This window comes from Bidens hawaiensis, unplaced genomic scaffold (genome assembly GCF_021521415.1).
Source record: "Bidens hawaiensis isolate Kalapana, Puna unplaced genomic scaffold, B.hawaiensis_p1.1 tig00048308_1, whole genome shotgun sequence".
NCBI lineage: Eukaryota > Viridiplantae > Streptophyta > Magnoliopsida > Asterales > Asteraceae > Bidens > Bidens hawaiensis.
The window spans coordinates 22455-45167 of record NW_027498653.1 but is presented as its reverse complement, the minus strand read 5'-3'; the positions used below and the strand labels follow the sequence as shown (position 1 = coordinate 45167).

The 22713-nt window shown below is 36.0% G+C and overlaps 2 protein-coding genes across 2 annotated transcripts; both read left to right on the top strand.

Annotated features, from left to right (window-relative positions):
* The first annotated feature begins 890 nt into the window (after positions 1-890).
* On the top strand, positions 891-3423 carry LOC143597451 (flavin-containing monooxygenase FMO GS-OX5-like). The gene is made up of 4 exons (XM_077075956.1): positions 891-1647; positions 2730-2800; positions 3109-3258; positions 3349-3423. Exons 1-4 carry the CDS (start codon positions 1122-1124, stop codon positions 3421-3423), a joined length of 822 nt encoding a protein of 273 aa, XP_076932071.1. The 5' UTR covers positions 891-1121.
* Positions 3424-15442: 12019 nt separating this feature from the next.
* Positions 15443-16873, top strand: LOC143597453 (flavin-containing monooxygenase FMO GS-OX3-like). Its single transcript, XM_077075957.1, has 4 exons — positions 15443-15483; positions 16035-16165; positions 16262-16437; positions 16545-16873. Exons 2-4 carry the CDS (start codon positions 16069-16071, stop codon positions 16674-16676), a joined length of 405 nt encoding a protein of 134 aa, XP_076932072.1. The 5' UTR covers positions 15443-15483; positions 16035-16068; the 3' UTR covers positions 16677-16873.
* Positions 16874-22713: the final 5840 nt, after the last annotated feature.

Sequence of the window (22713 nt, the reverse complement as noted above, 5' to 3'; positions counted from 1 at the left end):
TATATCTTTTATAATTAATCTATATAATTATATTTAACTAAGAATCCTTGTTGGTGCATCCCAAAGGGTTTAATTGTTTACTTATTCACATCATTACTTGATCCTTTGGTCATTCGTTAAGGTGAGTAATCACTCCCCTATTTTACTTCTTTTCAAATGTTTTGGGGACTTATGTGCATCAACCATCAATTTATACATTTTGTTATGTTCTCAAATGCAAACTGTTATATTTGTGATGTGTATCAATTGAATGACTACTTGGTATATGTTATTTTTTTATGTGTTTATTTACAGCATTCGGAGATTTCCATCATTATATTCACATCATGTGGTAGTGGTCGGCGTCCGATCGCATGACAATGGTTTCACTGACAACTCACTCATGGTATTCAACGCCCGATTCGCATGGAAACGGTTTAGCACGTTCATTATTAATTGTTTGGAATTATTTATATGCTATGATTTTATTAGTTATACTCACAGATAACAATTTTGCTATTTTATATACATATTATTATTATTATTATAGTGTCAAAAACTGGTGTTTTTCTCACTCAATCTCGCGTTTGACGAAATTATGTTTTGTACGCATTTGCAGGTTATCAGCTTTGTTGTTTAGCATTGTGAAGATCACGTAGAGATGTCTTTTAAGATACAAACTTATTCAATAATTAATTGATCATGTTGTAATCTCTTTATACTTGATGTACTTAACTGTAAATTGTTTTATTTATATAAATTAAATAGATATTGTCATTTATTAATTTGCATGATAGTATATTGTGAATTGTAAACAATTAGTTCGCGCCGTAACATTTTCACCATATGTTAGGGTGTGACATTTTGATTTAACAGAATTTATTGTTATCTAAGTTGAACTACTACATTAAAAAGTATCTAGGATTCATCTAAGAAAAGCCAAGTGGTTACATATCTAATCCTATTTTCTCTAATAATCAATTGAGTTTCAACCATATTTATGAAATGTGAGAATTGAAAAACGGGTTTAAATGGACGGTATTAAACATAGGGACAAAAACCAAAACTACCAAAATATATATATACAAGCCAACACGTGCAAGTAACCCACCTCCTCCAACCAACCCATTAACCATCGAACCATGCCGGATTCTCTACACGTAGCCGTGATCGGAGCCAGCGTTTCCGGCCTAGTCACCGCCCGGGAGCTTCTCCGGGAGAGCCATCGAGTCACCGTCTTCGAAAAATCAGACCAACTCGGTGGAACCTGGGTGTACGATGGCCGAGTCGAAGAGGGTGACTGTCTTGACCTTGACCCCAGCAGAACCATCTTTCACAGCAGCATCTACGCATCTCTCCGGACAAATCTTCCTAGGCCACTTATGGGATTCTCGGATTTTAAACTTGAAGATAAATCATATGGAGATCCGAGGTCGTTTCCTGGTCATGCAGAGGTTTTAAAGTTTTTGCAGGATTTTACTAATGAGTTTGGAGTTACTGAGGTGATTCGCTTTAACTCCGAGGTGTTGCGAGTTGAGCCGCAGGATAACAACGTATTTGTGGTGGAGTGGCGGACGACTGAGGGCGGTTCGGAGGAGGCGGTTTTCGATGCGGTCGTGGTTTGTAACGGTCACCATACCGAACCAAGAGTTGCCGATGATGTTCCTGGTATGTTCTCAAATATTTGGTTTGATTCAACAGTGGTCATTTTTGTTCTCTAACTATTATGCCTCCCATGGGTCGGTTCAATTCGTTTTTGGGCTGAAACCAAATAAAAAACAATAATTTTATGTATTTTTTTCAATTCTTATTTTATGTACAAAATAATATATGTTATTTGGTTATGTTTATTTATTTTTTCATTATATATATATATATATATAATTAATAAATATATATTTTAAAAAATTATATAAATGACATGCTCATTTAGGCCTACGAGTCGGCTCGAGCTCAATAAGTGAAGCTCAAACCCGGGCTCGTTAATTAAGCGAGATTACTTTTAGGCTCGAGCTAGGGCTCGGTTAATCTCGGCTAGATCAAAATTTTTAACGAGCCGATCTCGAGCGGCTCGGTTTGTTTGCACCCTTATCTCTGCTGTGACACACGGGTTCAACTGATACACCCTTATCCCTTCTGCAACGCGTGTGTTGAAACTCGAAAGCAACTGGTTATATATTATATATTTATAAAAATAGTCCTCTCCCATTCTACTTGTATTTTATTTTTTTATTTAAGAATAGTCCACTCCCATTCTTCTCTTTATAGCAGCAGAACAAAAATACATTTTGATTTGATTTTCGACAGAAGTATGATAAAATTTAAGTGTAGGCATGTAGGGTACATTTAGCCCACTTCTGTTTCTTTAGGACAGCAAAATATGTTCCAACTGATATATTGAATGAATGTGTTTCAAAGTATGTAACTTTGTTTTAATCTCATTATGTTTTATTTAGACATCTTAAAATTCAATATGGTAAGACGATCATGGTATATATATGCTCTAAAAGGTTTGGATTCAAAAGGGGTCATATTATTTTTATTCTCTGTTTAGACTCGGTGGTCTAATAAAACTTGATGTAAAACCTTGGGGTTTAACTAATTTATTGAATGAGTTTCAGCTTTCAAGTCATGTAAGCGTGTCTTTAGCTCATTCAAACACAACTTGACTCAAGCTTTACGATTAGCTGATTTCAAGTAACTTATGAACGGCCGACATTGCCTGTTTTAGCATATGTTAATAATGGTAGGTATCGAGGAATGGTCAGGAAAACAAGTACATAGTCACAACTATCGCATCCCCGAACCATACCAAGATCAAGTTTGTGTCTTTACCCTGCTTTTGTTTTATTATTGCGATTATATGTAACATTAATTAATAAAAACATGTCAGATACATTAATCTGGTTATATCTTGAACAAAGTTTATTTTGAATGTTTACAAGTTATATTTGGAACAAATAATATTATTTTGATTTGCATAGTTTCTGTAGTAACAGTATAACACTTCTTTTACTAGAAAATGTTAGAAATACATGGGTTTGTTGGTTAAGTTATCCACACTAAAAACATTATGTTTACTCGTTTCGAAGCATTACCTAACCCATTTACAACCCTTTCTGAAACCAGGTAGTGGTCGTGATCGGGAGTGGGGCCAGTGCATTTGACATATCTCGAGAAATCGCAACCACTGCCAAAGAAGTTCATCTTTCTTTGAGATCAAAAGACGTCAAGCCCACAAGATTGGATGGTTACGAAAACATTTGGCAACATATTATGGTATATTGAGTTAATCATATTTGTAAACAAAGTTTTTGATCAATTTAGTCTTCACAATGTACCAATATAAATATTTGGCATCTTTAACAGATCAAGCGTGTGTTTGATGACGGGAGAGTAGAGTTCCAGGATGTAACGATTCCGACGAAACCCGGTATACCCTAACCGGTAGACAATAGTTACGTCATATTTAATGTTGGGTACATGAGTTACCATGGTAATTATACGAGAATACATGATTCACTGTATTGATCGTACGTGAATATATAATTCATCGTATTGAATATGCGATTAATCGATCGATAGTCATTGAAACCCGAACGAATCGAGGGTTCAATTATAGACGAGATATATGATATTTAGTGATGTTTAAGTGAATTAAAGCACAGAAAAAGAATTTCGATTTAATGGTACGTCGGTACATTAAACGAAACCTTTAATACCAAACCGAGCAAGAGATGATCGATCAAGCCGAAAAAGATGCGCGATAATTAATGATATGATGTTTTAAGTTAATAAATGTCACGGTTTAAGTTTTTAAAGTTTTTAAATCGGTTTTATATAAATTTCATTTTTAAGCCGAAAAACGACCGTTTTAGCCTCGTTTTAAGCCGAATTAAACATTTAACCGAAAAACGAACTGAACCAGATTATCCAAAACATTATCCGGATTACGAGAATCCAAACATGTGGCCTAGGATGAAAAGGTGGGTCCCACCCCACCCTCTCAAAATCCCGATCGGAACCAAGGGGGGTCATTCCCCATTTCATTTTCTTTTTTTCTCATCAAACTTCTCAACATTCATCAACTCTTTCCATATTATGATCCAAAACCGAGACTTTGTAGCAAGAAAACAAGGTAAAGAATCGAGTTAATCACGTTTCCATCTTCGTTTCTTGAGTTTAATTGCAAGAAAATGAGGTTTCAAAGATGAAAACCGATTCTTGCATGATCAAGTGATGTATACGGGTTATACAAGGGATCTTGGTCCAAGAAAGGAGTTAAACGAATCAAAAACGAATTTTTACGGTTAAATCTTTGTTTTTGGAATCATAACCGAAACCGTGAAAGAAATGGCTTGATCGTGAGTGTAACTTGCTTGGTATTGTGGTATGTTGTTTGTAGGCTCTGTGTTTAGTGGTAGATAAGGCAGAAAGACGAGTTTGTAGCTTGTAGTGGCGGAAAACGAAAGGTATATTCGGTTTATGTTCCGTGTATGTGTTTTGGGACAGATTGTTGATGGTTTAGATTTAGGCCATGAAATTTTACAAGGATGTTCTACACATGAAAATAAGAGTTCTGTGAATTTTTGGTAATTTTTGGATAAAGGATGAATATTTGGTGAATTTAATGCTCGGTTTTGGCTAAAAATGGGGAAAAATAGTTAAATATCATGAAATATTCTGGAAAATTTCAGATAAGCTTTTTATATCATGTATAAGTCACACACAAAATTTTAGGTCAGTTGGAGAAGTCTAAGTAGATTTTTCGGTTAAACGAGTTCTAGGGTTTTCTAGCTCGGTTTTAGTGAAAAGGGGATGTAAAAGAGAATTTTGGTTCTGGAAAAATTACAGGGGACTATGTGGATGGCAGGGGACATCCAGGAGAAATTTGGGATTTTTCTAAGATCGTTTGGTATTTACGACATATTTAGAGTTTAAATGGTGTTTAAAAATAAATAAATAAATTTTAAATATAAGAATTAATTCTGGAAATATTTTTATAAAATTCCCCACTTTTAAAAAGTGATTTGTGCAAAATTTCAAGATCCGAGATTAAACGGATAATTATTTGTGCTAATTATCAAACTTTTAAAGTTAAAACGCGTAAACCGGTGAAGTTCGCTTAAGCGAGCTGACTGGTGTATAAAAACCCTAAAAATGAACTGTTTTCATATAATTGAGTTAAACAAGTAAAAATAAATCATCCGAACATAATTCGGATGATTTGAGTAATTTTAACCTATTTTAACAGTTTCCGGTACGCCAAAGACGGAAACGAGTCCCGCGGCCAATCGGGACGTCTAAACCGAGCTCTAATTTCACATCTTTAATTAAATTATCAGTCAACCACTACTCTCGGGTCGTGTGTGACCAAACTCATTTTTGAAACATAAAAACGGGTAACCGTGCTAGGCACGCAAAACGGGGAAAACAAGCTATTAGAAAATTTGACTGTTGAACTTTAAACGACATCACAATCTGAGTCCGGAGAAGTGTTTCTGGGTTATCCTTGCCCCAGAACGGGTACAGTGCTGGGTTAACAGTGTCCCCAGATGTACCGGTTAACTTGGTTAAAGTTATATTAATAATGAGTGTATAGTAACGATCGTAGGGATCATATTACAGATTGGACGTGTTAACTGGTAATGATTGTTGTTACCTGCTTGCATGTGCTAAGGTGAGTTTCACGAGCCCCTTTTTCTGAATTGTTTTCAAATATTTTCCCGGGACGGAAGCATGTTACTAATGAAATGTTTAAGTACATACTGAACGCATGGATTTGCGTGGATTTATATATGTTTTGTTGTACGGGAATCGTACGGAAATGTACTAAGATGGTAATTGTCTGAGTTGCTAACATTCTAAGGCCCCGGAACACGAGTGATTAACTGAAAGCCGGTAGAGTGTGGATAGTACTATTGGTCTGACAAACCCAACTGGTCCGGCATGGATTTGCTGATGTTTCCCAGCCAGTTGCACATGTCTATTTTGGGTGTTATATATATTTTGCTATGTAATGTTAGACATAGCGGTTTGGGGCAGTTCCGTGGGCGGGGGATATGCCACGGGCCCGTGGGCGGGAGATATGCCACGGGGGTTGTGTGTGATAGTCAGAGGTTTCACTTGTGGGCTCAGCATAATTACATCGTAATTCTGGGTTAACATTCCCCCTGGAATGAGTACAGTACTGGGTTAATAGTGTCCCCAGATAATATTATATTTTGATATGGATTTATCATGGTTTACTCAAATTGTGAAACTCACCAACTATTCGTAGTTGACCCGTTTTCTCACATGCTTTTCAGGTACAATTAAGATGAAGTGATTGCTTACGTGCTAAGTGCTTGATGTGTATAAGATTTGCGTGCAGGATATTAGGATACATTATAACAAATATAATTGTGTATCGTATTGTATGATGTGTGTATCACCTAGACGGTAATGAAATACAAGATAATGTAATTTGAAGTATATTAATGTATTCAGTTTTCTTTATAAACAATGTGGTTGATATCAGAGGTGTCTGTTGCATCCCGTTTACGTTTCCGCTGCGGTTACGGGGTGTTACAGAAGTTGGTATCAGAGCCATTGGTTATAAAAATTTAGGATGTCTTTAAAAGATACCTAAAATATAACCAGTAGCTCAAGTATTATAGGATCTGAATATCAACTAATAATTTATAGTGACGAGATCTAGATGAACTTGGATGGACAAGTGAGTTATTATGGTCCGGAACATAATAACAGACTTGTCCGCACGAGGGAGTTCAGGGGAAGTCACGGGGTACATTAATAGGTAAAAACGGCAACATATGTGTAAAATATATAATATTATTTATACGTGCTAATGTGTATATATATGTACATATCTTGTGGGTACGTGTATTGAGAAATAGGACCCGGATAAGGAACCGGGGGATGAAATAATAAAAGTACTGAGGATGCTGAAAATTTCTAGAGCATCGGTTGATGATAAGTCTGACTTATCGGGCCATAGTTATGATAGTACCAAGTTAGATCTCCCGTTTGATATTAACCAGAAATATCTAGTAACCGTCACTCCCAACCAAAATTGACAAATCCCTTACCCTATCAACACCGGTATCGTATATTCTAATAACCCCCTATGATCACCAGAACCGCCGACCCTCACGTACGGACGGACCTGTACGTGAACCCATTCTTATTCCGTTAAAAAAAAAATTGATAATAAATGAGCAGATAAAAATAATATATAGAAACATATATATGTATTTCTCACTCTCAAACATATGAGTCATACCACCTCCAGATCGGGAATTACCGATTTTAGCGAACCAAGAACGCCGGAGGACATTGACTGAGCAATCGATAGAGTTTCCCATAATAGTAATTAATAATATTTGAAGGCAACCCATGTTGTGCGATTACCTTGAACCTTGCAACTCCCTATGTTATCCTTACATCCGTTAGATGCCTATACCCATGTATACTCGAATAGAATGATTACCCGTACACAAAGAGGTGTTGGAATCATTATAGCATAGTTGGTTATTCGTCCGTAGGTGGTATACCGTGTATGCCGGATATACGAATAGACACGGATATTATAACTCTGTGGTACGTAATCGTTTGGTGCTCACGGTGAGCATGTATCGGTTATGCTGACATGCAGAAGGATTTTGAAATCAAGTATATTAAACATTAATCTTTGTTGAGAAAGATCTATATGTTAGTTGGTGACAAGGGTTATGAAATATATTTAAACTTTAACCAACGTCAGGTTAAGTCCATATGTTATTATATTTGTGGGACATATATACTAGATACTGGTATGTGTAATATGTATGATAATATTTGGTGTGTATGTGTACATGCTGTTATGATTGAGCTGGTAACGAGTTATAAGGTGAGATTAGTATTGATTACAGCGTACGGGATGAGTACGGCAGAAGGACATAAAAAGAGTAACTCCAATGATGGAGATTGATATGATTCAGTTGATTTCTCAAAAATAGCAGATGATGATACCGAATGTAGTATCACAGGTCACTGCTAGTGTTGATGCAAATGTGATCGCAGAATTATAGATCGAGCAATCACACGATTATGAATATTTCAATTCTTAGTGTTATTACTAAGAGTGATATTGTCCCACCGGATACTATTGTGACTACAAGTAGTCGTAATGAATTAGTTATAAACTAAACATGAATAGTAGTCGTAATGAATTAGATCCGGTATGAAGGATATGTTTGTTGTTTGTGGTAAGGAAATTATTAATAATGTACTGATGGTAAAGGGAGGAATAGATTAGCAAGTGGATAGAAAAGATCGAAATGGTTAAGGATGTTGGTAAGAGTCTAGAACATTGTGTAGTGAAATATGCTACAGATATGTTGGTAGATTATGTTGTATCGTGATGGAACACGATGGTACAAAATTATAGTTAGAAAATTTTTGCTCAGATGATATGGTCAGGATTTAAAATTCTTGTGCTAGAGCACTTTTATTCGAATAATTAAGTTCAGACACTGGAAACTGAGCTATGGAAGATAGAAATGTTGTGTGCTGATCACTTAGAACGCGCTAATCGTTTAAAGGAATTGTCATGTCTGGTAACATGGCTAATTACTCCTGAAACTAAGCGAAGTGAGCGCTATATTGGGGACTAACTCCATCGATAAGGAGTATAGTCAATCCTGTAAAATATACAACCTTTGGAAGGGTTGTGTCACAAGCCAGCATTGATATATTTGACGCTATGGGAAGTGGACTGGAAGGATGTTAGGTGAGACGTCGAGTGTTGAAGAAGAGAAATGATAAAGGTATAGTGCAAGATAGACTTTTGAATAAGTAGGTATGTCCTACAACCCAGAATCATACTAAAGACTAGTTCTGGTGTGAAACATGAACCGCATGAAGGGTCCTTCCCTAAATGTGGAAAATATGGTTATCGGCAGGAAGAAGAATGTCGAGTGATAGTAGGCCACATGTGTGGTAAAGATGGACGTAATGCCCCAATTGTAGAACCAATTGAAGCCATGTGAACCGGCAACCCCAACCCATTCGTGTACAACCACTCCGAACCCAACAACTTCAATAACAGTCCATCCAAAGAAATCAAATTATGCCAATCAATTGTACTTGCTATGAATGTGGCAGTACAGAACGTTTCAAGAGAAATTGCCCAAAGTTGAACCAAGGTGTCGTTGGAAGATGAACCTCATGACAAGCATCAACCTCTGATCAAGCAAGGAGCCGTGCTTTTGTGAGTAATCCGAATAAAGCACGTCATGATCCAAAGGTGGTACTAAGTATGTGGTAGTTTTAAATCAATAGGCTTCAGTGATATTTTTACGGTCGTCGATAGAAGTTAGTTCCTGTTAACCTCCTATCATTTGGAAAGATACCGATTAGTGAAACTATAGAACCCTATACTGTAGAATCGCTAACGGTGAATCCCTAATGGTTAAATAAATTGTTCGGAATTGCCCTATTATTCTGAACGATTAATCCTTTCCTTATTGACCTACGACCAGTAAAGTTAAGAAGTTTTGACGTAATAGTTAACATGGATTGGCTAACTCAACATGAAGCTGAAATCAAATATGAAAAGAAGATGATTAGAAGCTCTCCTTCGGACGATGAAGCGATTAGATACAAAGAAAAGTGTACGGTATTATGTTACCACTCTAATCTCATCTTGAGATGTTATAATATTTACGACAAGAAGACGTGGTGTATTTAACAAACGCGATTGCCAAAGTATTTAAAAGAAAACATATAGAAGATGTTTCGGTGATACGTAAATATCCAGAAGTTTTCCCAGAAGAAAGAACTTCCTGGGTTACCGCCAACCCGACAGGTCGAATTCAGAATCGATTTAATACCTCAAGCTGGCCCTGTTGCTAAAGCATCTTACCGACTTGCGCCAACTGAAATGCAAGAATTATTGGATAAAGGTTTTATACGACCTAGTTAGTCACCATGGGGTGCACCAGTTTTAATTGGGAAATGAAGGACGGAAGTGTTAGGATATGTATTGATTAGGGAGAATTGAATAAAGTGACGATCAAGAATAGGTATTCACTTCATCGAAGTAAATAATCTGTTTAACCAACTGCAAAGGGCGATTTATATTTAGAAAATTGGTCTTAAATATAGTTATCACCAAATGAAAAATCCAAGAGGAGGACGTTGCAACAACAGCGTTTCGGACTCGCTACGGCCATTATGAATTCTTAGTTATGCCTTTCGGGCTAACAAATGCGCCGGCAGCATTCATGGAACTCATGAACCGGGTCTGTAAACTTTAATTTGACAAATTTGTCATAACATTCATTGATGATATTTTGATATATTCGCAACGTAAAGAAGAGCACGAACGATGGTTAAGGAAAATTGTGGAAGTGTTAAAGCGAGAGGAGTTGTACGCGAAGTTTTCGAAATGTGATTTTGTATAAAGAAGGCATAATCCCTTGGTCATGTTGTAAAGCAACAAGGATTTCACATAGACCCAAATAAGATAGAAACCATTAAAATTGTGCCAAGAGCCGATTTTAAGTCTCCCCGATGGAGACGATGGTTTTGTCGCGTATTGTGACGCATCGCGTAAAGGGTTAGGATGCGTGTTGACACAGTATAATAAGGTTATAGCCTATGCTTCCCGACAGTTAAAAGTACACGAGAAAAATTACACTACTCACGACTTAGAACTGGGAGCGGTTATCTTCGCACTTAAAATCTGGAGACATTATCTCTACGGTACGAAGTGCACCATCCTCACCGATCATAAAAGTTTGCAGCACATATTCGATCAGAAAGAACTGAATATGAGGCAATGAAGATGGGTCGAGTTGTTAAGCGATTATAACTGTGACATCCGTTATCACCCCGGCAAGGCTAACGTCGTAGCCGATGCCTTGAGTAGGAAAGATCGGGTTAAGCCATTGCGAGTGCGAGTGCTGGGGATGATAGTCCAGTCGAACCTTTCGGACCTGATTCGAGTCGCTCAACGTGAGGCGTTGAAAGAGGAACAATTGGAAAAGGAGGAACTTTACGGCAATGAGAAGAATTTCGAACAACGCGTGGACGAAATTCTCTACTTCAAAAAAATTGGGTTTGGATCCCGACCCTCCATGACCTTCGTGAATTAATCATGGACGAAGCGCATAGATCGAAATATTCCATACATCGGGGATCGGATTAGACTATTGATAATACGAATATCTGAAAGGATTTTATTAATGGCCGAGTTTGGAGAAAGATATGGTTACGTATGTTGGTGAATACCTAAATTATGCAAGAGATAAGGCTGCATACCGAAAACCCTAGGTAACGCCACAACGACAGAAAATTCGCCAATGATAGTGGGAATAAATTACAATGGATTCGGGACGCAAATTTCCAAGATATATCAAAGACACGGTGCAATTTGGGTAATCGCGGATCGATTAACCAATCCTCGCATTTCATCCCAATCTATGTCGATTACCACAATGAATTCTCGCCCAAATTCCTGATGGTGGAATGGTATCTCGTCGTGGAGTACCATTTTCAATGATCTCAGATCGAAATAGTCATCCTACTTCCATTATTGGAAGGCGGGGAAGAAAGCATCGAGAGCTTGAAGCTTTCTATGGGTGAAGTAATTATCACCAATTTGTTAAATTGAAATTGGGCGTCACTCAAGCCATAAGATTTGAATTGATTCGAGAAACAACCAATCGGATTTATAATATTTAAGATAAGTTGAAAGCAGCGCGAGATTGGCAAAGGATTTATGCCAACCTTCAAAGGAAACCATTGTCACTGGAAAGAGGTGACAAGGCATTTTTAAGGCATCACCTTCGAGAGGTGATATGAGGTTTGGCAAAACCGAAAATAGCTCCTTAATATATTGGACCTCATGAGACTATCTCCATGATTGGTCATTTGGTTTATCGATTAAAGTACGGCAGGGGCTAAGTACTATACATGATGTTTTGCCATGTATACGGATTGAAAAGTACCTAAGAAATGAGGCAACGAGAGTACTAGTAATGGAGGTACTCATAGAAGATATACTTGATATCATAAATAATTCCGTAGAGATAGTAGACGGGAAAGCTAAACAGTTTGGACATACCAAGCTTTATTGATTAAGATTAAGTGGAATTCACAGCGAGGACCAGATTATACCTGGTAACGCGAGGGTGAATTCTGAAGGAAAAAACCCCCACCTTTCTCTCGGAAAGGGATAGTGAGCGTGTAAAATTTCGAGGACGAAATTTCTTAACGGGGGGAGAATGTAACGATTCGGACGAAACCCGGTATACCCTAACCGGTAGACAATAGTTACGTCATATTTAATGTCGGGTACATGAGTTACCATGGTAATTATACGAGAATACATGATTCACTGTATTGATCGTACGTGAATATATAATTCATCGTATTGAATATGCGATTAATCGATCGATAGTCATTGAAACCCGAACGAATCGAGGGTTCAATTATAGACGAGATATATGATATTTAGTGATGTTTACGAAGTATTAAAGCTTCGGAATAAGTGAATTAAAGCACAGAAAAAGAATTTCGATTTAATGGTACGTCGGTACATTAAACGAAACCTTTAATACCAAACCGAGCAAGAGATGATCGATCAAGCCGAAAAAGATGCGCGATAATTAATGATATGATGTTTTAAGTTAATAAATGTCACGGTTTAAGTTTTTAAAGTTTTTAAATTGGTTTTATATAAATTTCATTTTTAAGCCGAAAAACGACCGTTTTAGCCTCGTTTTAAGCCGAATTAAACATTTAACCAAAAAACGAACTGAACCAGATTATCCAAAACATTATCCGGATTACGAGAATCCAAACATGTGGCCTAGGATGAAAAGGTGGGTCCCACCCCACCCTCTCAAAATCCCGATCGGAACCAAGGGGGGTCATTCCCCATTTCATTTTTTTTTCTCATCAAACTTCTCAACATTCATCAACTCTTTCCATATTATGATCCAAAACCGAGACTTTATAGCAAGAAAACAAGGTAAAGAATCGAGTTAATCACGTTTCCATCTTCGTTTCTTGAGTTTAATTGCAAGAAAATGAGGTTTCAAAGATGAAAACCGATTCTTGCATGATCAAATGATGTATACGGGTTATACAAGGGATCTTGGTCCAAGAAAGGAGTTAAACGAATCAAAAACGAATTTTTACGGTTAAATCTTTGTTTTTGGAATCATAACCGAAACCGTGAAAGAAATGGCTTGATCGTGAGTGTAACTTGCTTGGTATTGTGGTATGTTGTTTGTAGGCTCTGTGTTTAGTGGTAGATAAGGCGGAAAGACGAGTTTATTAGCTTGTAGTGGCGGAAAACGAAAGGTATATTCGGTTTATGTTCCGTGTATGTGTTTTGGGACAGATTGTTGATGGTTTAGAGTTAGGTCATGAAATTTTACAGGGATGTTCTATACATGAAAATAAGAGTTTTGTGAATATTTGGTAATTTTTGGATAAAGGATGAATATTTGGTGAATTTAATGCTCGGTTTTGGCTAAAAATGGTGAAAAATAGTTAAATATCATGAAAAATTCTGGAAAATTTCAGATTAGCTTTTTATATCATGTATAAGTCACACGCAAAATTTTAGGTCGGTTGGAGAAGTCTAAGTAGACTTTTCGGTTAAACGAGTTATAGGGTTTTCTAGCTCGGTTTTAGTGAAAAGGGCATGTAAAAGAAGATTTTGGTTCTGGAAAAATTACAGGGGACTATGTGGATGGCAGGGGACATCCAGGAGAAATTTGGGATTTTTCTAAGATCGTTTGGTATTTACGACATATTTAGTGTTTAAATGGTGTTTAAAAATAAATAAATAAATTTTAAATATAAGAATTAATTCTGGAAATATTTTTATAAAATTCCCCACTGTTAAAAAGTGATTTGTGCAAAATTTCAAGATCCGAGATTAAACGGATAATTATTTGTGCTAATTATCAAACTTTTAAAGTTAAAACGCGTAAACCGGTGAAGTTCGCTTAAGCGAGCTGACTGGTGTATAAAAACCCTAAAAATGAACTGTTTTCATATAATTGAGTTAAACAAGTAAAAATAAATCATCCGAACATAATTCGGATGATTTGAGTAATTTTAACCTATTTTAACAGTTTCCGGTACGCCAAAGACGGAAACGAGTCCCGCGGCCAATCGGGACGTCTAAACCGAGCTCTAATTTCACATCTTTAATTAAATTATCAGTCAACCACTACTCTCGGGTCGTGTGTGACCAAACTCATTTTTGAAACATAAAAACGGGTAACCGTGCTAGGCACGCAAAACGAGGAAAACAAGCTATTAGAAAATTTGACTGTTGAACTCTAAACGACATCACAATCTGAGTCCGGAGAAGTGTTTCTGGGTTAACCTTGCCCCCAGAACGGGTACAGTGTTGGGTTAACAGTGTCCCCAGATGTACCGGTTAACTTGGTTAAAGTTATATTAATAATGAGTGTATAGTAACGATCGTAAGGATCATATTACAGATTGGACGTGTTAACTGGTAATGATTGTTGTTACCTGCTTGCATGTGCTAAGGTAAGTTTCACGAGCCCCTTTTTCTGAATTGTTTTCAAATATTTTCCCGGGGCGGAAGCATGTTACTATTGAAATGTTTAAGTACATACTGAACGCATGGATTTGCGTGGATTTATATATGTTTTGTTGTACGGGAATCGTACGGAAATGTACTAAGATGGTAATTGTCTGAGTTGCTAACATTCTAAGGCCCCGGAACACGAGTGATTAACTGAAAGCCGGTAGAGTGTGGATAGTACTATTGGTCTGACAAACCCAACTGGTCCGGCATGGATTTGCTGATGTTTCCCAGCCAGTTGCACATGTCTATTTTGGGTGTTATATATATTTTGCTATGTAATGTTAGACATAGCGGTTTGGGGCAGTTCCGTGGGCGGGGGATATGCCACGGGCCCGTGGGCGGGGGATATGCCACGGGGGTTGTGTGTGATAGTCAGAGGTTTCACTTGTGGGCTCAGCATAATTACATCGTAATTCTGGGTTAACATTGCCCCTGGAATGAGTACAGTACTGGGTTAACAGTGTCCCCAGATAATATTATATTTTGATATGGATTTATCATGGTTTACTCAAATTGTGAAACTCACCAACTATTCGTAGTTGACCCGTTTTCTCACATGCTTTTCAGGTACAATTAAGATGAAGTGATTGCTTACGTGCTAAGTGCTTGATGTGTGTAAGATTTGCGTGCATGATATTAGGATACATTATAACAAATAGAATTGTGTATCGTATTGTATGATGTGTGTATCACCTAGACGGTAATGAAATACAAGATAATGTAATTTGAAGTATATTAATGTATTCAGTTTTCTTTATAAACAATGTGGTTGATATCAGAGGTGTCTGTTGCATCCCGTTTACGTTTCCGCTGCGGTTACGGGGTGTTACACAGGATGGAGATACAATTGTTGTTGATGCTATCTTACACTGCACCGGGTATGAATTAGACTGAATTTTTTAAAGTAGGAGTTTGATGAAAACTGGGGGTCATGTTTTTCTTTTTTTATACTTGAGGTAGACACTATCTAAGATAGAGATTTTGTGTATTTTTTACAAAACTGATATATATCAGAGGTGGATCATTTTATTTTGTAGAAGCTGAAGTCGATATCTGAGATAATGACTTCAACAGCATCAAGGCAATAATCGAGAACACTCGATTGTTACCTTTTTTATTGGCGATACTCCCATGAAACGTAATTTGCTAATTACTATCTTAGATGGCAGACACATCAAGAATTGAAGATACAAGAGACTTCATTTATCGTCATGGGTTTTGAAAACAACTTGCTTTTTTTCTTCTTCTTCGTTTTTTTAAATCGAACTATAACCAATAATACCCCCACCCGCACTTCACCCCTACAAAACCCATTTTTCAGTTTTAGAATTTTCGGAAAAACAAATAAATAAAACCTCTCTTGTTTTGATTCAGTTTTTGTTAGGTATAAGTTTAAAGTTAAACTCTTGATATGGTTCGGTTTTTTTAGGTATAAGTATCATTTCCCCTTTCTAAGAACAAACATGGCACGTGTTGATGATAATAGCATTGGACCACTATATAAACATGTTTTCGTTCCGGAACTTGAAGCTAGACTCGCATTTGTTGGATTAACCTATAGTATGTCAATTATTATATTCTTTCTTTTACTTTTTTTCTTCTCATTTGCCTAATCTTATTGTTTGTTATTTTTTTCTTATGACTATTATGATGAAGATCATGGCGTTATCTTTCTAACGGTTGAGTTCCAAGCAAAGTGGGTCGCACTTTCCTTGTGCGGGAAGATATTATTACCCTCAAAAGATGAGATGTTGGCTGATGTTTACAAATTCTGTCAAGAAATGATTGAAAAGGGAATCCCCAAACGCAATACTCACTCACTAGGTTTTCAGGTGCCTGTCTTAAGTTATTCTTCATTATTGATAGTCTGGTCATCTTTGACTTCAATTGTCAAAAGAACTACTTTTGTTGACTTCAACATTGATGGTTCTGATGACAGCTTGAATACGTAGAATGGTTAGCTGATCAAGTAGGATTACATGTTGAAGATCGGCTTAAGAAGATCGTGAAGAACCTTTTCGAGAACTGGATGGCCCGCCCAAAAGGTTACAGAGACACGTGGGCATTATAATCCCATTAATGTCAATTTAAGAGAAGATTATTGATTAATCAAGATATTTAAAAGGCAAACAATGGTAGACAATGCATTTTACCAATAAGTAGTCCCTTGTGTAATGTACTTAGTGTTTACTTTCCTAGAAGAAGGATCGGTCGACACCTTAAGGTTTTGGACGTTGAGGAATGACAGCATGGCGTTATTTTTCTTGAGGAACGGCACACACATATGAACCTATTTGTGAGAAAAAAATGAGTTGATAACCAAAAGCAGTAGTAGAAAACCATGTTCTTTTTTTGTAACAGGACATTATAACTTCAAGTATGTATATTTATTTTGTGTTAAAGATGAACCCTAGTAAGTTTTCTGAATCAAAAGCCTTATCTACAATTAAACTTCCCAAAAGGCAAAAAACTACTAAAAGTTCTACTCTGATCTCAAGTTCTGCACAAGAGGGGATTAAAGCAAGAAACTTGGTTTTTGTTAGAGCATTAATGTCTAATAATAGGTCGCAGGGGATCATTATGTCATATTTGTTTTGTAAAGGGCTTAAGATGTCAATTTTGTAAAGATATTAGGAGCGTATAAGTCTTAACTAACGTATGAGACTTATACGGAGCGTATAAGTCTTATACGCTGATGTATCAGACTTATACGGTTCACTGTAAGTATAAATAGGCTAAGATTGCCATTATTTGTAGCAGCCCTGATAATTTTGTACTCTCATTGTTATATCAATATACGAAGTTTATGAGTGATTGTGTTGTAAATTCTTTATGATATTATTCCGCAATATCGTTTAGTATAGAAAATATATGTTAATCGATCCTAATCATATAGTTTAAACGTACATAATGATTTGCATGAACTGGATCATGATCTTTCAAGTGGTATCAGAGCTAAAGTTAGTTTATTATAGATCTGAGTTGAATCCGTGTTCTTACATGTGGTATCAGAGCTTTCGGGGTTCGATTGCTCTTGATCTAGTGATTATAAGTTGTTAATTGAAGTAATATTAAGGTTATTTTGGTTTTACTTAGTTTCGGGTTAATTTTGTTGAATTCGCTGTTAATTTGGTTGAAAATGGACTGAATTGAGGAGGATTTGTGATTGGTAAGGTATTGGTAGTGCGTGGTTGATTGGAATTGGAAATTGGTTTGGATCGATTGTGTTGTGACTTGGATATGTGATTGAATGAAAACATGGGTCTGGTTTTGGATAATAGGATTGGATATTGAGTGATTTGGTATATGGAGTGTTGCGATTTGGTTTTGCAATGGGTTTACGAGTAAATTGAGCTATTATTTGCGTGATTTGGTATAGTATCGAGTTAGTATTACGGATTTGAGTTGGTATTTGGTGTTCTTTATTTTTCCAGAGATTTGAAAATTTAAGGATCAAGATTTGAAGATCTTCATATGTTGTTGAAGATTCGTTATATTTTCAGTTAATTCGTTATTGTAGTTTGTTAAACTTTCTTAATTCGTGCTCAATTCGTTACTCAGTTTGTTACCAATTTGATTCGTGTAATCTAGTTCGTCAGACACCTGGTATGATTTATTAAACTTATATCTAACAAACTTTTGCCACGTGGCAAAGGTTGTCAGAGCTTGTTATAACCGTTATAACAACCTGATTCGTTAGTAAACTGTAGCTAATTCGTTATCTTGATTCGTTACCTTGAATCCGAGATTCGTTGATCTTATTCGTTTGGTTGACCTGATACGTTAGCAATTCGTTACTTTGATTCGTTAAGTGGACTCAGAGATTCGTTCATCTGATTCTCTACATTGAATTTAGATTCGTTAATCTAATTCGTTAGACTGATTCATCAACTTGACCTGATTCGTCGACTCAGTTCATTAGTGATTCGTTACCAATTCTTCATAAGCCAATTCGTGTGACATTGTTCCTTGTTCGTTACCCATATAACAATCAATTCGTTATAATTGATTCGTTATTTTAATTCGTTATAAACAATGTTTACAGTTCGTTAGATTTACTGTTCACAGTTTGTTAATTTTGTGTTCAAGATGGTTGGTTTTTATGCGTTAGCTTCTCAAAAACGCACTCATGCAACAAATGTTAAAATTGGATACTGAGATTGGATCTCATTCCAAGTATCCTCATTTGATGAAATTTAGCGACTTTGTTAAATGGAAACCTCGTTTTCGTGCTCATCTTGATTCTGTTCATCCTGACTATTCTTATTGTCTTGATGAGGTTTACACTGTGCCGATGATTGGAGATGAGACCATTGGTTTTACTCCTAAGGCTATTTCACAATATTCTCAAGAGGAGAAAAAGGCATTAGAGATCCAAACAAAAGGTCATTCGACTCTTACTATGGCTTTAGCAGATAACATATTTTATCAAGTGGGTAGTATCAAGATTACTGCTTCGTTGTATCAACACATCAAAATGAGAATTCTGGGTAACACTGAGGAAAGTAAAAAGGTGATGTTAAAGTTTCAATTTAGAAACTTTAATCTACTCAAAGGTGAAATTGTTGAGGAAATGACTACTCGTTTCAATCATTTAATTGCTAAAATGGATAAGTTACGATTGAACCATCTGAATTTGATAAGATTGATTCATTCAAGAATTCTTTACCTAGTTCTTACTCGACATTTTTAATGGAGTTGAAAGAGAATAATTATTTCAAGAATGAGGATTTGACTGCTTCTGAATTTACGCAAAAAGTTGAAGCTCGAGAATATGACTTGAGATGTCAAAAGTCTTCTAAAGAAAGTCAAGATCCAGCATTTTATGGTGGTAGCATGCCTTTAAGCTCGACAATTGCTCCAATCACAGCATTTCTCAGTCAAAATGCACAAGAAAACTCCACAACAACCTATAGTGATCCACGTGCTTGTTTCCATACTTATGGAGGTTCTGGATCTTCTGGTAATTCTGGAACTTCAGCTGCTGCAAATCAATTTTCAATACCACCGACTGTGAATATGAAGGAAGCTGAACAAAATTTGGCCTTCTTAAGTGCTTTTATGTCTTCTTATGAAAATCTTGTTGGTAGTAAAATTGCCACTAGTGAGTTAACTGATGATGATTATGACCAAATCGATCCTGATGTTTTGAAACTCATGGATTTGAAATGGAATATGGCAATGATCGTCAGAAAGGTGAAAAGGTTCATGCAAAGGACTGGCAAAGATCTTCCCTCATTAAACAAGAAGGTTGGGTTTGACAAATTGAAAGTTAAGTGTTATAATTGTCAAGAGTTTGGACATTTTGCCAAAGAGTGTGATAAACCAAAGAAGGAGTATACTGGTCCTATAAGTCAATATCGAAGTTCGTCTGGGAAAAATGGAAATGATGCTGATAAGTATTATGGAACCAAACCTTCTTCTGGGTTACAAGCTATGCTGTCCAACATGGATGAAACTGATTGGTCACAAAGATTGCTGTGCAACGACCATCAAGAAAATTTGGCTATGTTTGGGTCAAATGAAAATTTTCAAGATGCAAGGGAGTGAGATATCTTCTGACAATGATACTGAGTCTGATTTTGATGATTCATGTGAGAAGCAACCGACTACTTTTGCTTGCATGGACAAAATTAACAAGGTTAGTCCTTCTGTTTCTTGTGTTGATTGTGAGAAAAACAAACCTAAGTTAGAATCATTGAAAAATCATAATGATTGTTTAGTGAAAGAAATTGCTTCACTTAAGGATACTTATAGACAATCTTTAGAATCTCAAATGAGATCTAGGGAGAAAATTGAAGCATTGTCAATAAGTAATCATGATCTCCAAGCTGAGTTATCAGTCAAAATGACAATTAACGATAAAAAAATTTCAAGAAATCTTGAAACATCGTTCTAAGATAACCGAGCTTGAGAATGAAGTTCTTGAGTTGAAAAACAAGTTGGGCAAGTTTAGAAACTCATCATTTTTTCTAAATGAGATAATCGAAGTATCTGGTAAGTAAAAAGATTCTAAAAAAGGGTATTGGTTTTGTTGAAATACCACCACCATTTTACAACGATTATACGGTAAACCCTTTTGCTAGAAAAGAAGAAGATGTGATTGTGAATGAACCTGTTGTTTAAGAAAAACCCAAACCAGTAAAAACTGATCATATTAAAGTCCAATCGTCAACTCAAAAACATCATGTTGAAACAATAAAGTCTTTATTGAAAATGTTGACAAAGTTATCATTGAAGATGTATTTGAACCAGAAATTTTACACAAAAATGAGAACATTCCGAGTTCGAATCATATTCTTTCTGAACCACATGAATTTGAGGAGGCTGTATATGGTTCAAATACAGTTCAAGAGAAAAAGAAACACATGTTAAGGTCAACTCAAAGTAATCCAACAAACCAAAGATTTCGGATGAGGATTTGTTGCGTTTCATAATTCCTTCAGTTTCTACTGGCCGTGTGTTTAAGTTAAAGGGTTTGGAAACATGTTCACTGAGAAAGACATTCCAATTAGTATCATCAAACCAGAATTGATTGAAAGTGTCTTTCACAATGAAACTTCCAAGATACAATATCTTGAATGTAAGTTTGCTTGTGCCAAAACATCAAACACATCAGACCCATTGATTAAAGGTAAGCAATTGTTAAAAACTGCCAAGAAAGTTCATTTTTTGACGCCTTTTTTGACTCAGACTATGGAGGGTGCAAGATTAACTTTAAATCGACTACATCAGGGTGTCAATTCTTAGGAAGCCGGCTTGTTTCCTGGCAGTGTAAGAAAAATACAACGGTCTCCACTTCAACCGCTGAAGCAGAATATGTTGCAACCTCGAGTTGTTGTTCCCAGGTTTTGTGGATCCAACAACATCTGCGCGACTACGGTTTGAAGTTTCTTACTACTCCAATTTTAATTGATAACTCTGCTGCCATTAGCATCACCAAAAATCCCGTACAACACTCTAAAACGAAACATATCGAATTTCAATATCATTTCATACGGGATTGTTTTGAAAAGAAGTTAATTGATCTTGAGAAAATATATACCGATGTTCAAAAAGCCGATCTATTTACCAAAGCATTTGACGAAACACGTTTTAACTTTCTACTTGGTTTAATGGATTAAAAACCCTTGCGGATATCCTGAAACAAGGATAATCATATTTATTTTCATTTTTATTTTGTCTTATTTTTTCTTTTCTTTTTCTTTTGGTTTTGGATTTTAGAGGGTGAAATAAAAAAAATCAAAAATATTGTGCTTTTCGTATGTATAGATAAAATCCAAAAACATTAAAAATCTGAAAAATCAAAAATATTGTGATTTTCTGGTGTGTATAGAAAAATCTGAAAATGACAAAAAGATTGTGCTTTTATGTATGTGCTGTTCAAGAATAAAATATTAATCGAGTGAAGACTATGACCGAGCAATGCAATTTCAACGTGTTGTTCGTGTATTTCATGAGCATGGGATTCACAGCTGTAGAGACTGGCAGACAAAACACTTCAAATAACTTAAAGACAAAGAGCTCAAGACGAGGGGGTGTCTGTCAGTGCACGGTTTTGCGTCTCGAGTCTTTGAATTATCGTTTGATTATTATAATGTAAAAGTTATTTACATTATTTCCTAGTTCATTATTGTATGTCTAGTTAGTTAAGGATGTTTAACGAATTTGACGTTTAAGTTATTGTTCCTCCCAATTCGTTAAGGATGTTTAACGAATGGGAGACTTAGTTCGTTAAGGATGTTTAACGAATGGGAGACTTAGTTCGTTAAGTTTATTAGTCGGTTTGTAATGTAACGAAGTGGAAGGCTAGTTCGTTACGAAATGTGTAACGAACTAGACCCATCTTCTATATATAGAGGTGAACACCTTTGATAATTAAAAAAAAAGTTTTGAGATTAACATTATCGAATTGCTGTCCATTCTCTCTTGATCAAAGCTTCCTATATCTAACGTATTACTATTATATATACACCTAATATAACATATAATTGAGAGTAATCATGAACTAGATCATTAACGGTATTAGATCTAAAGTTAGTTTATTCTAGATCTGAGTTGAATCCGTTTTCTTTCAAGTCTATTGCTTAATGTTCGGTGCATGAGTA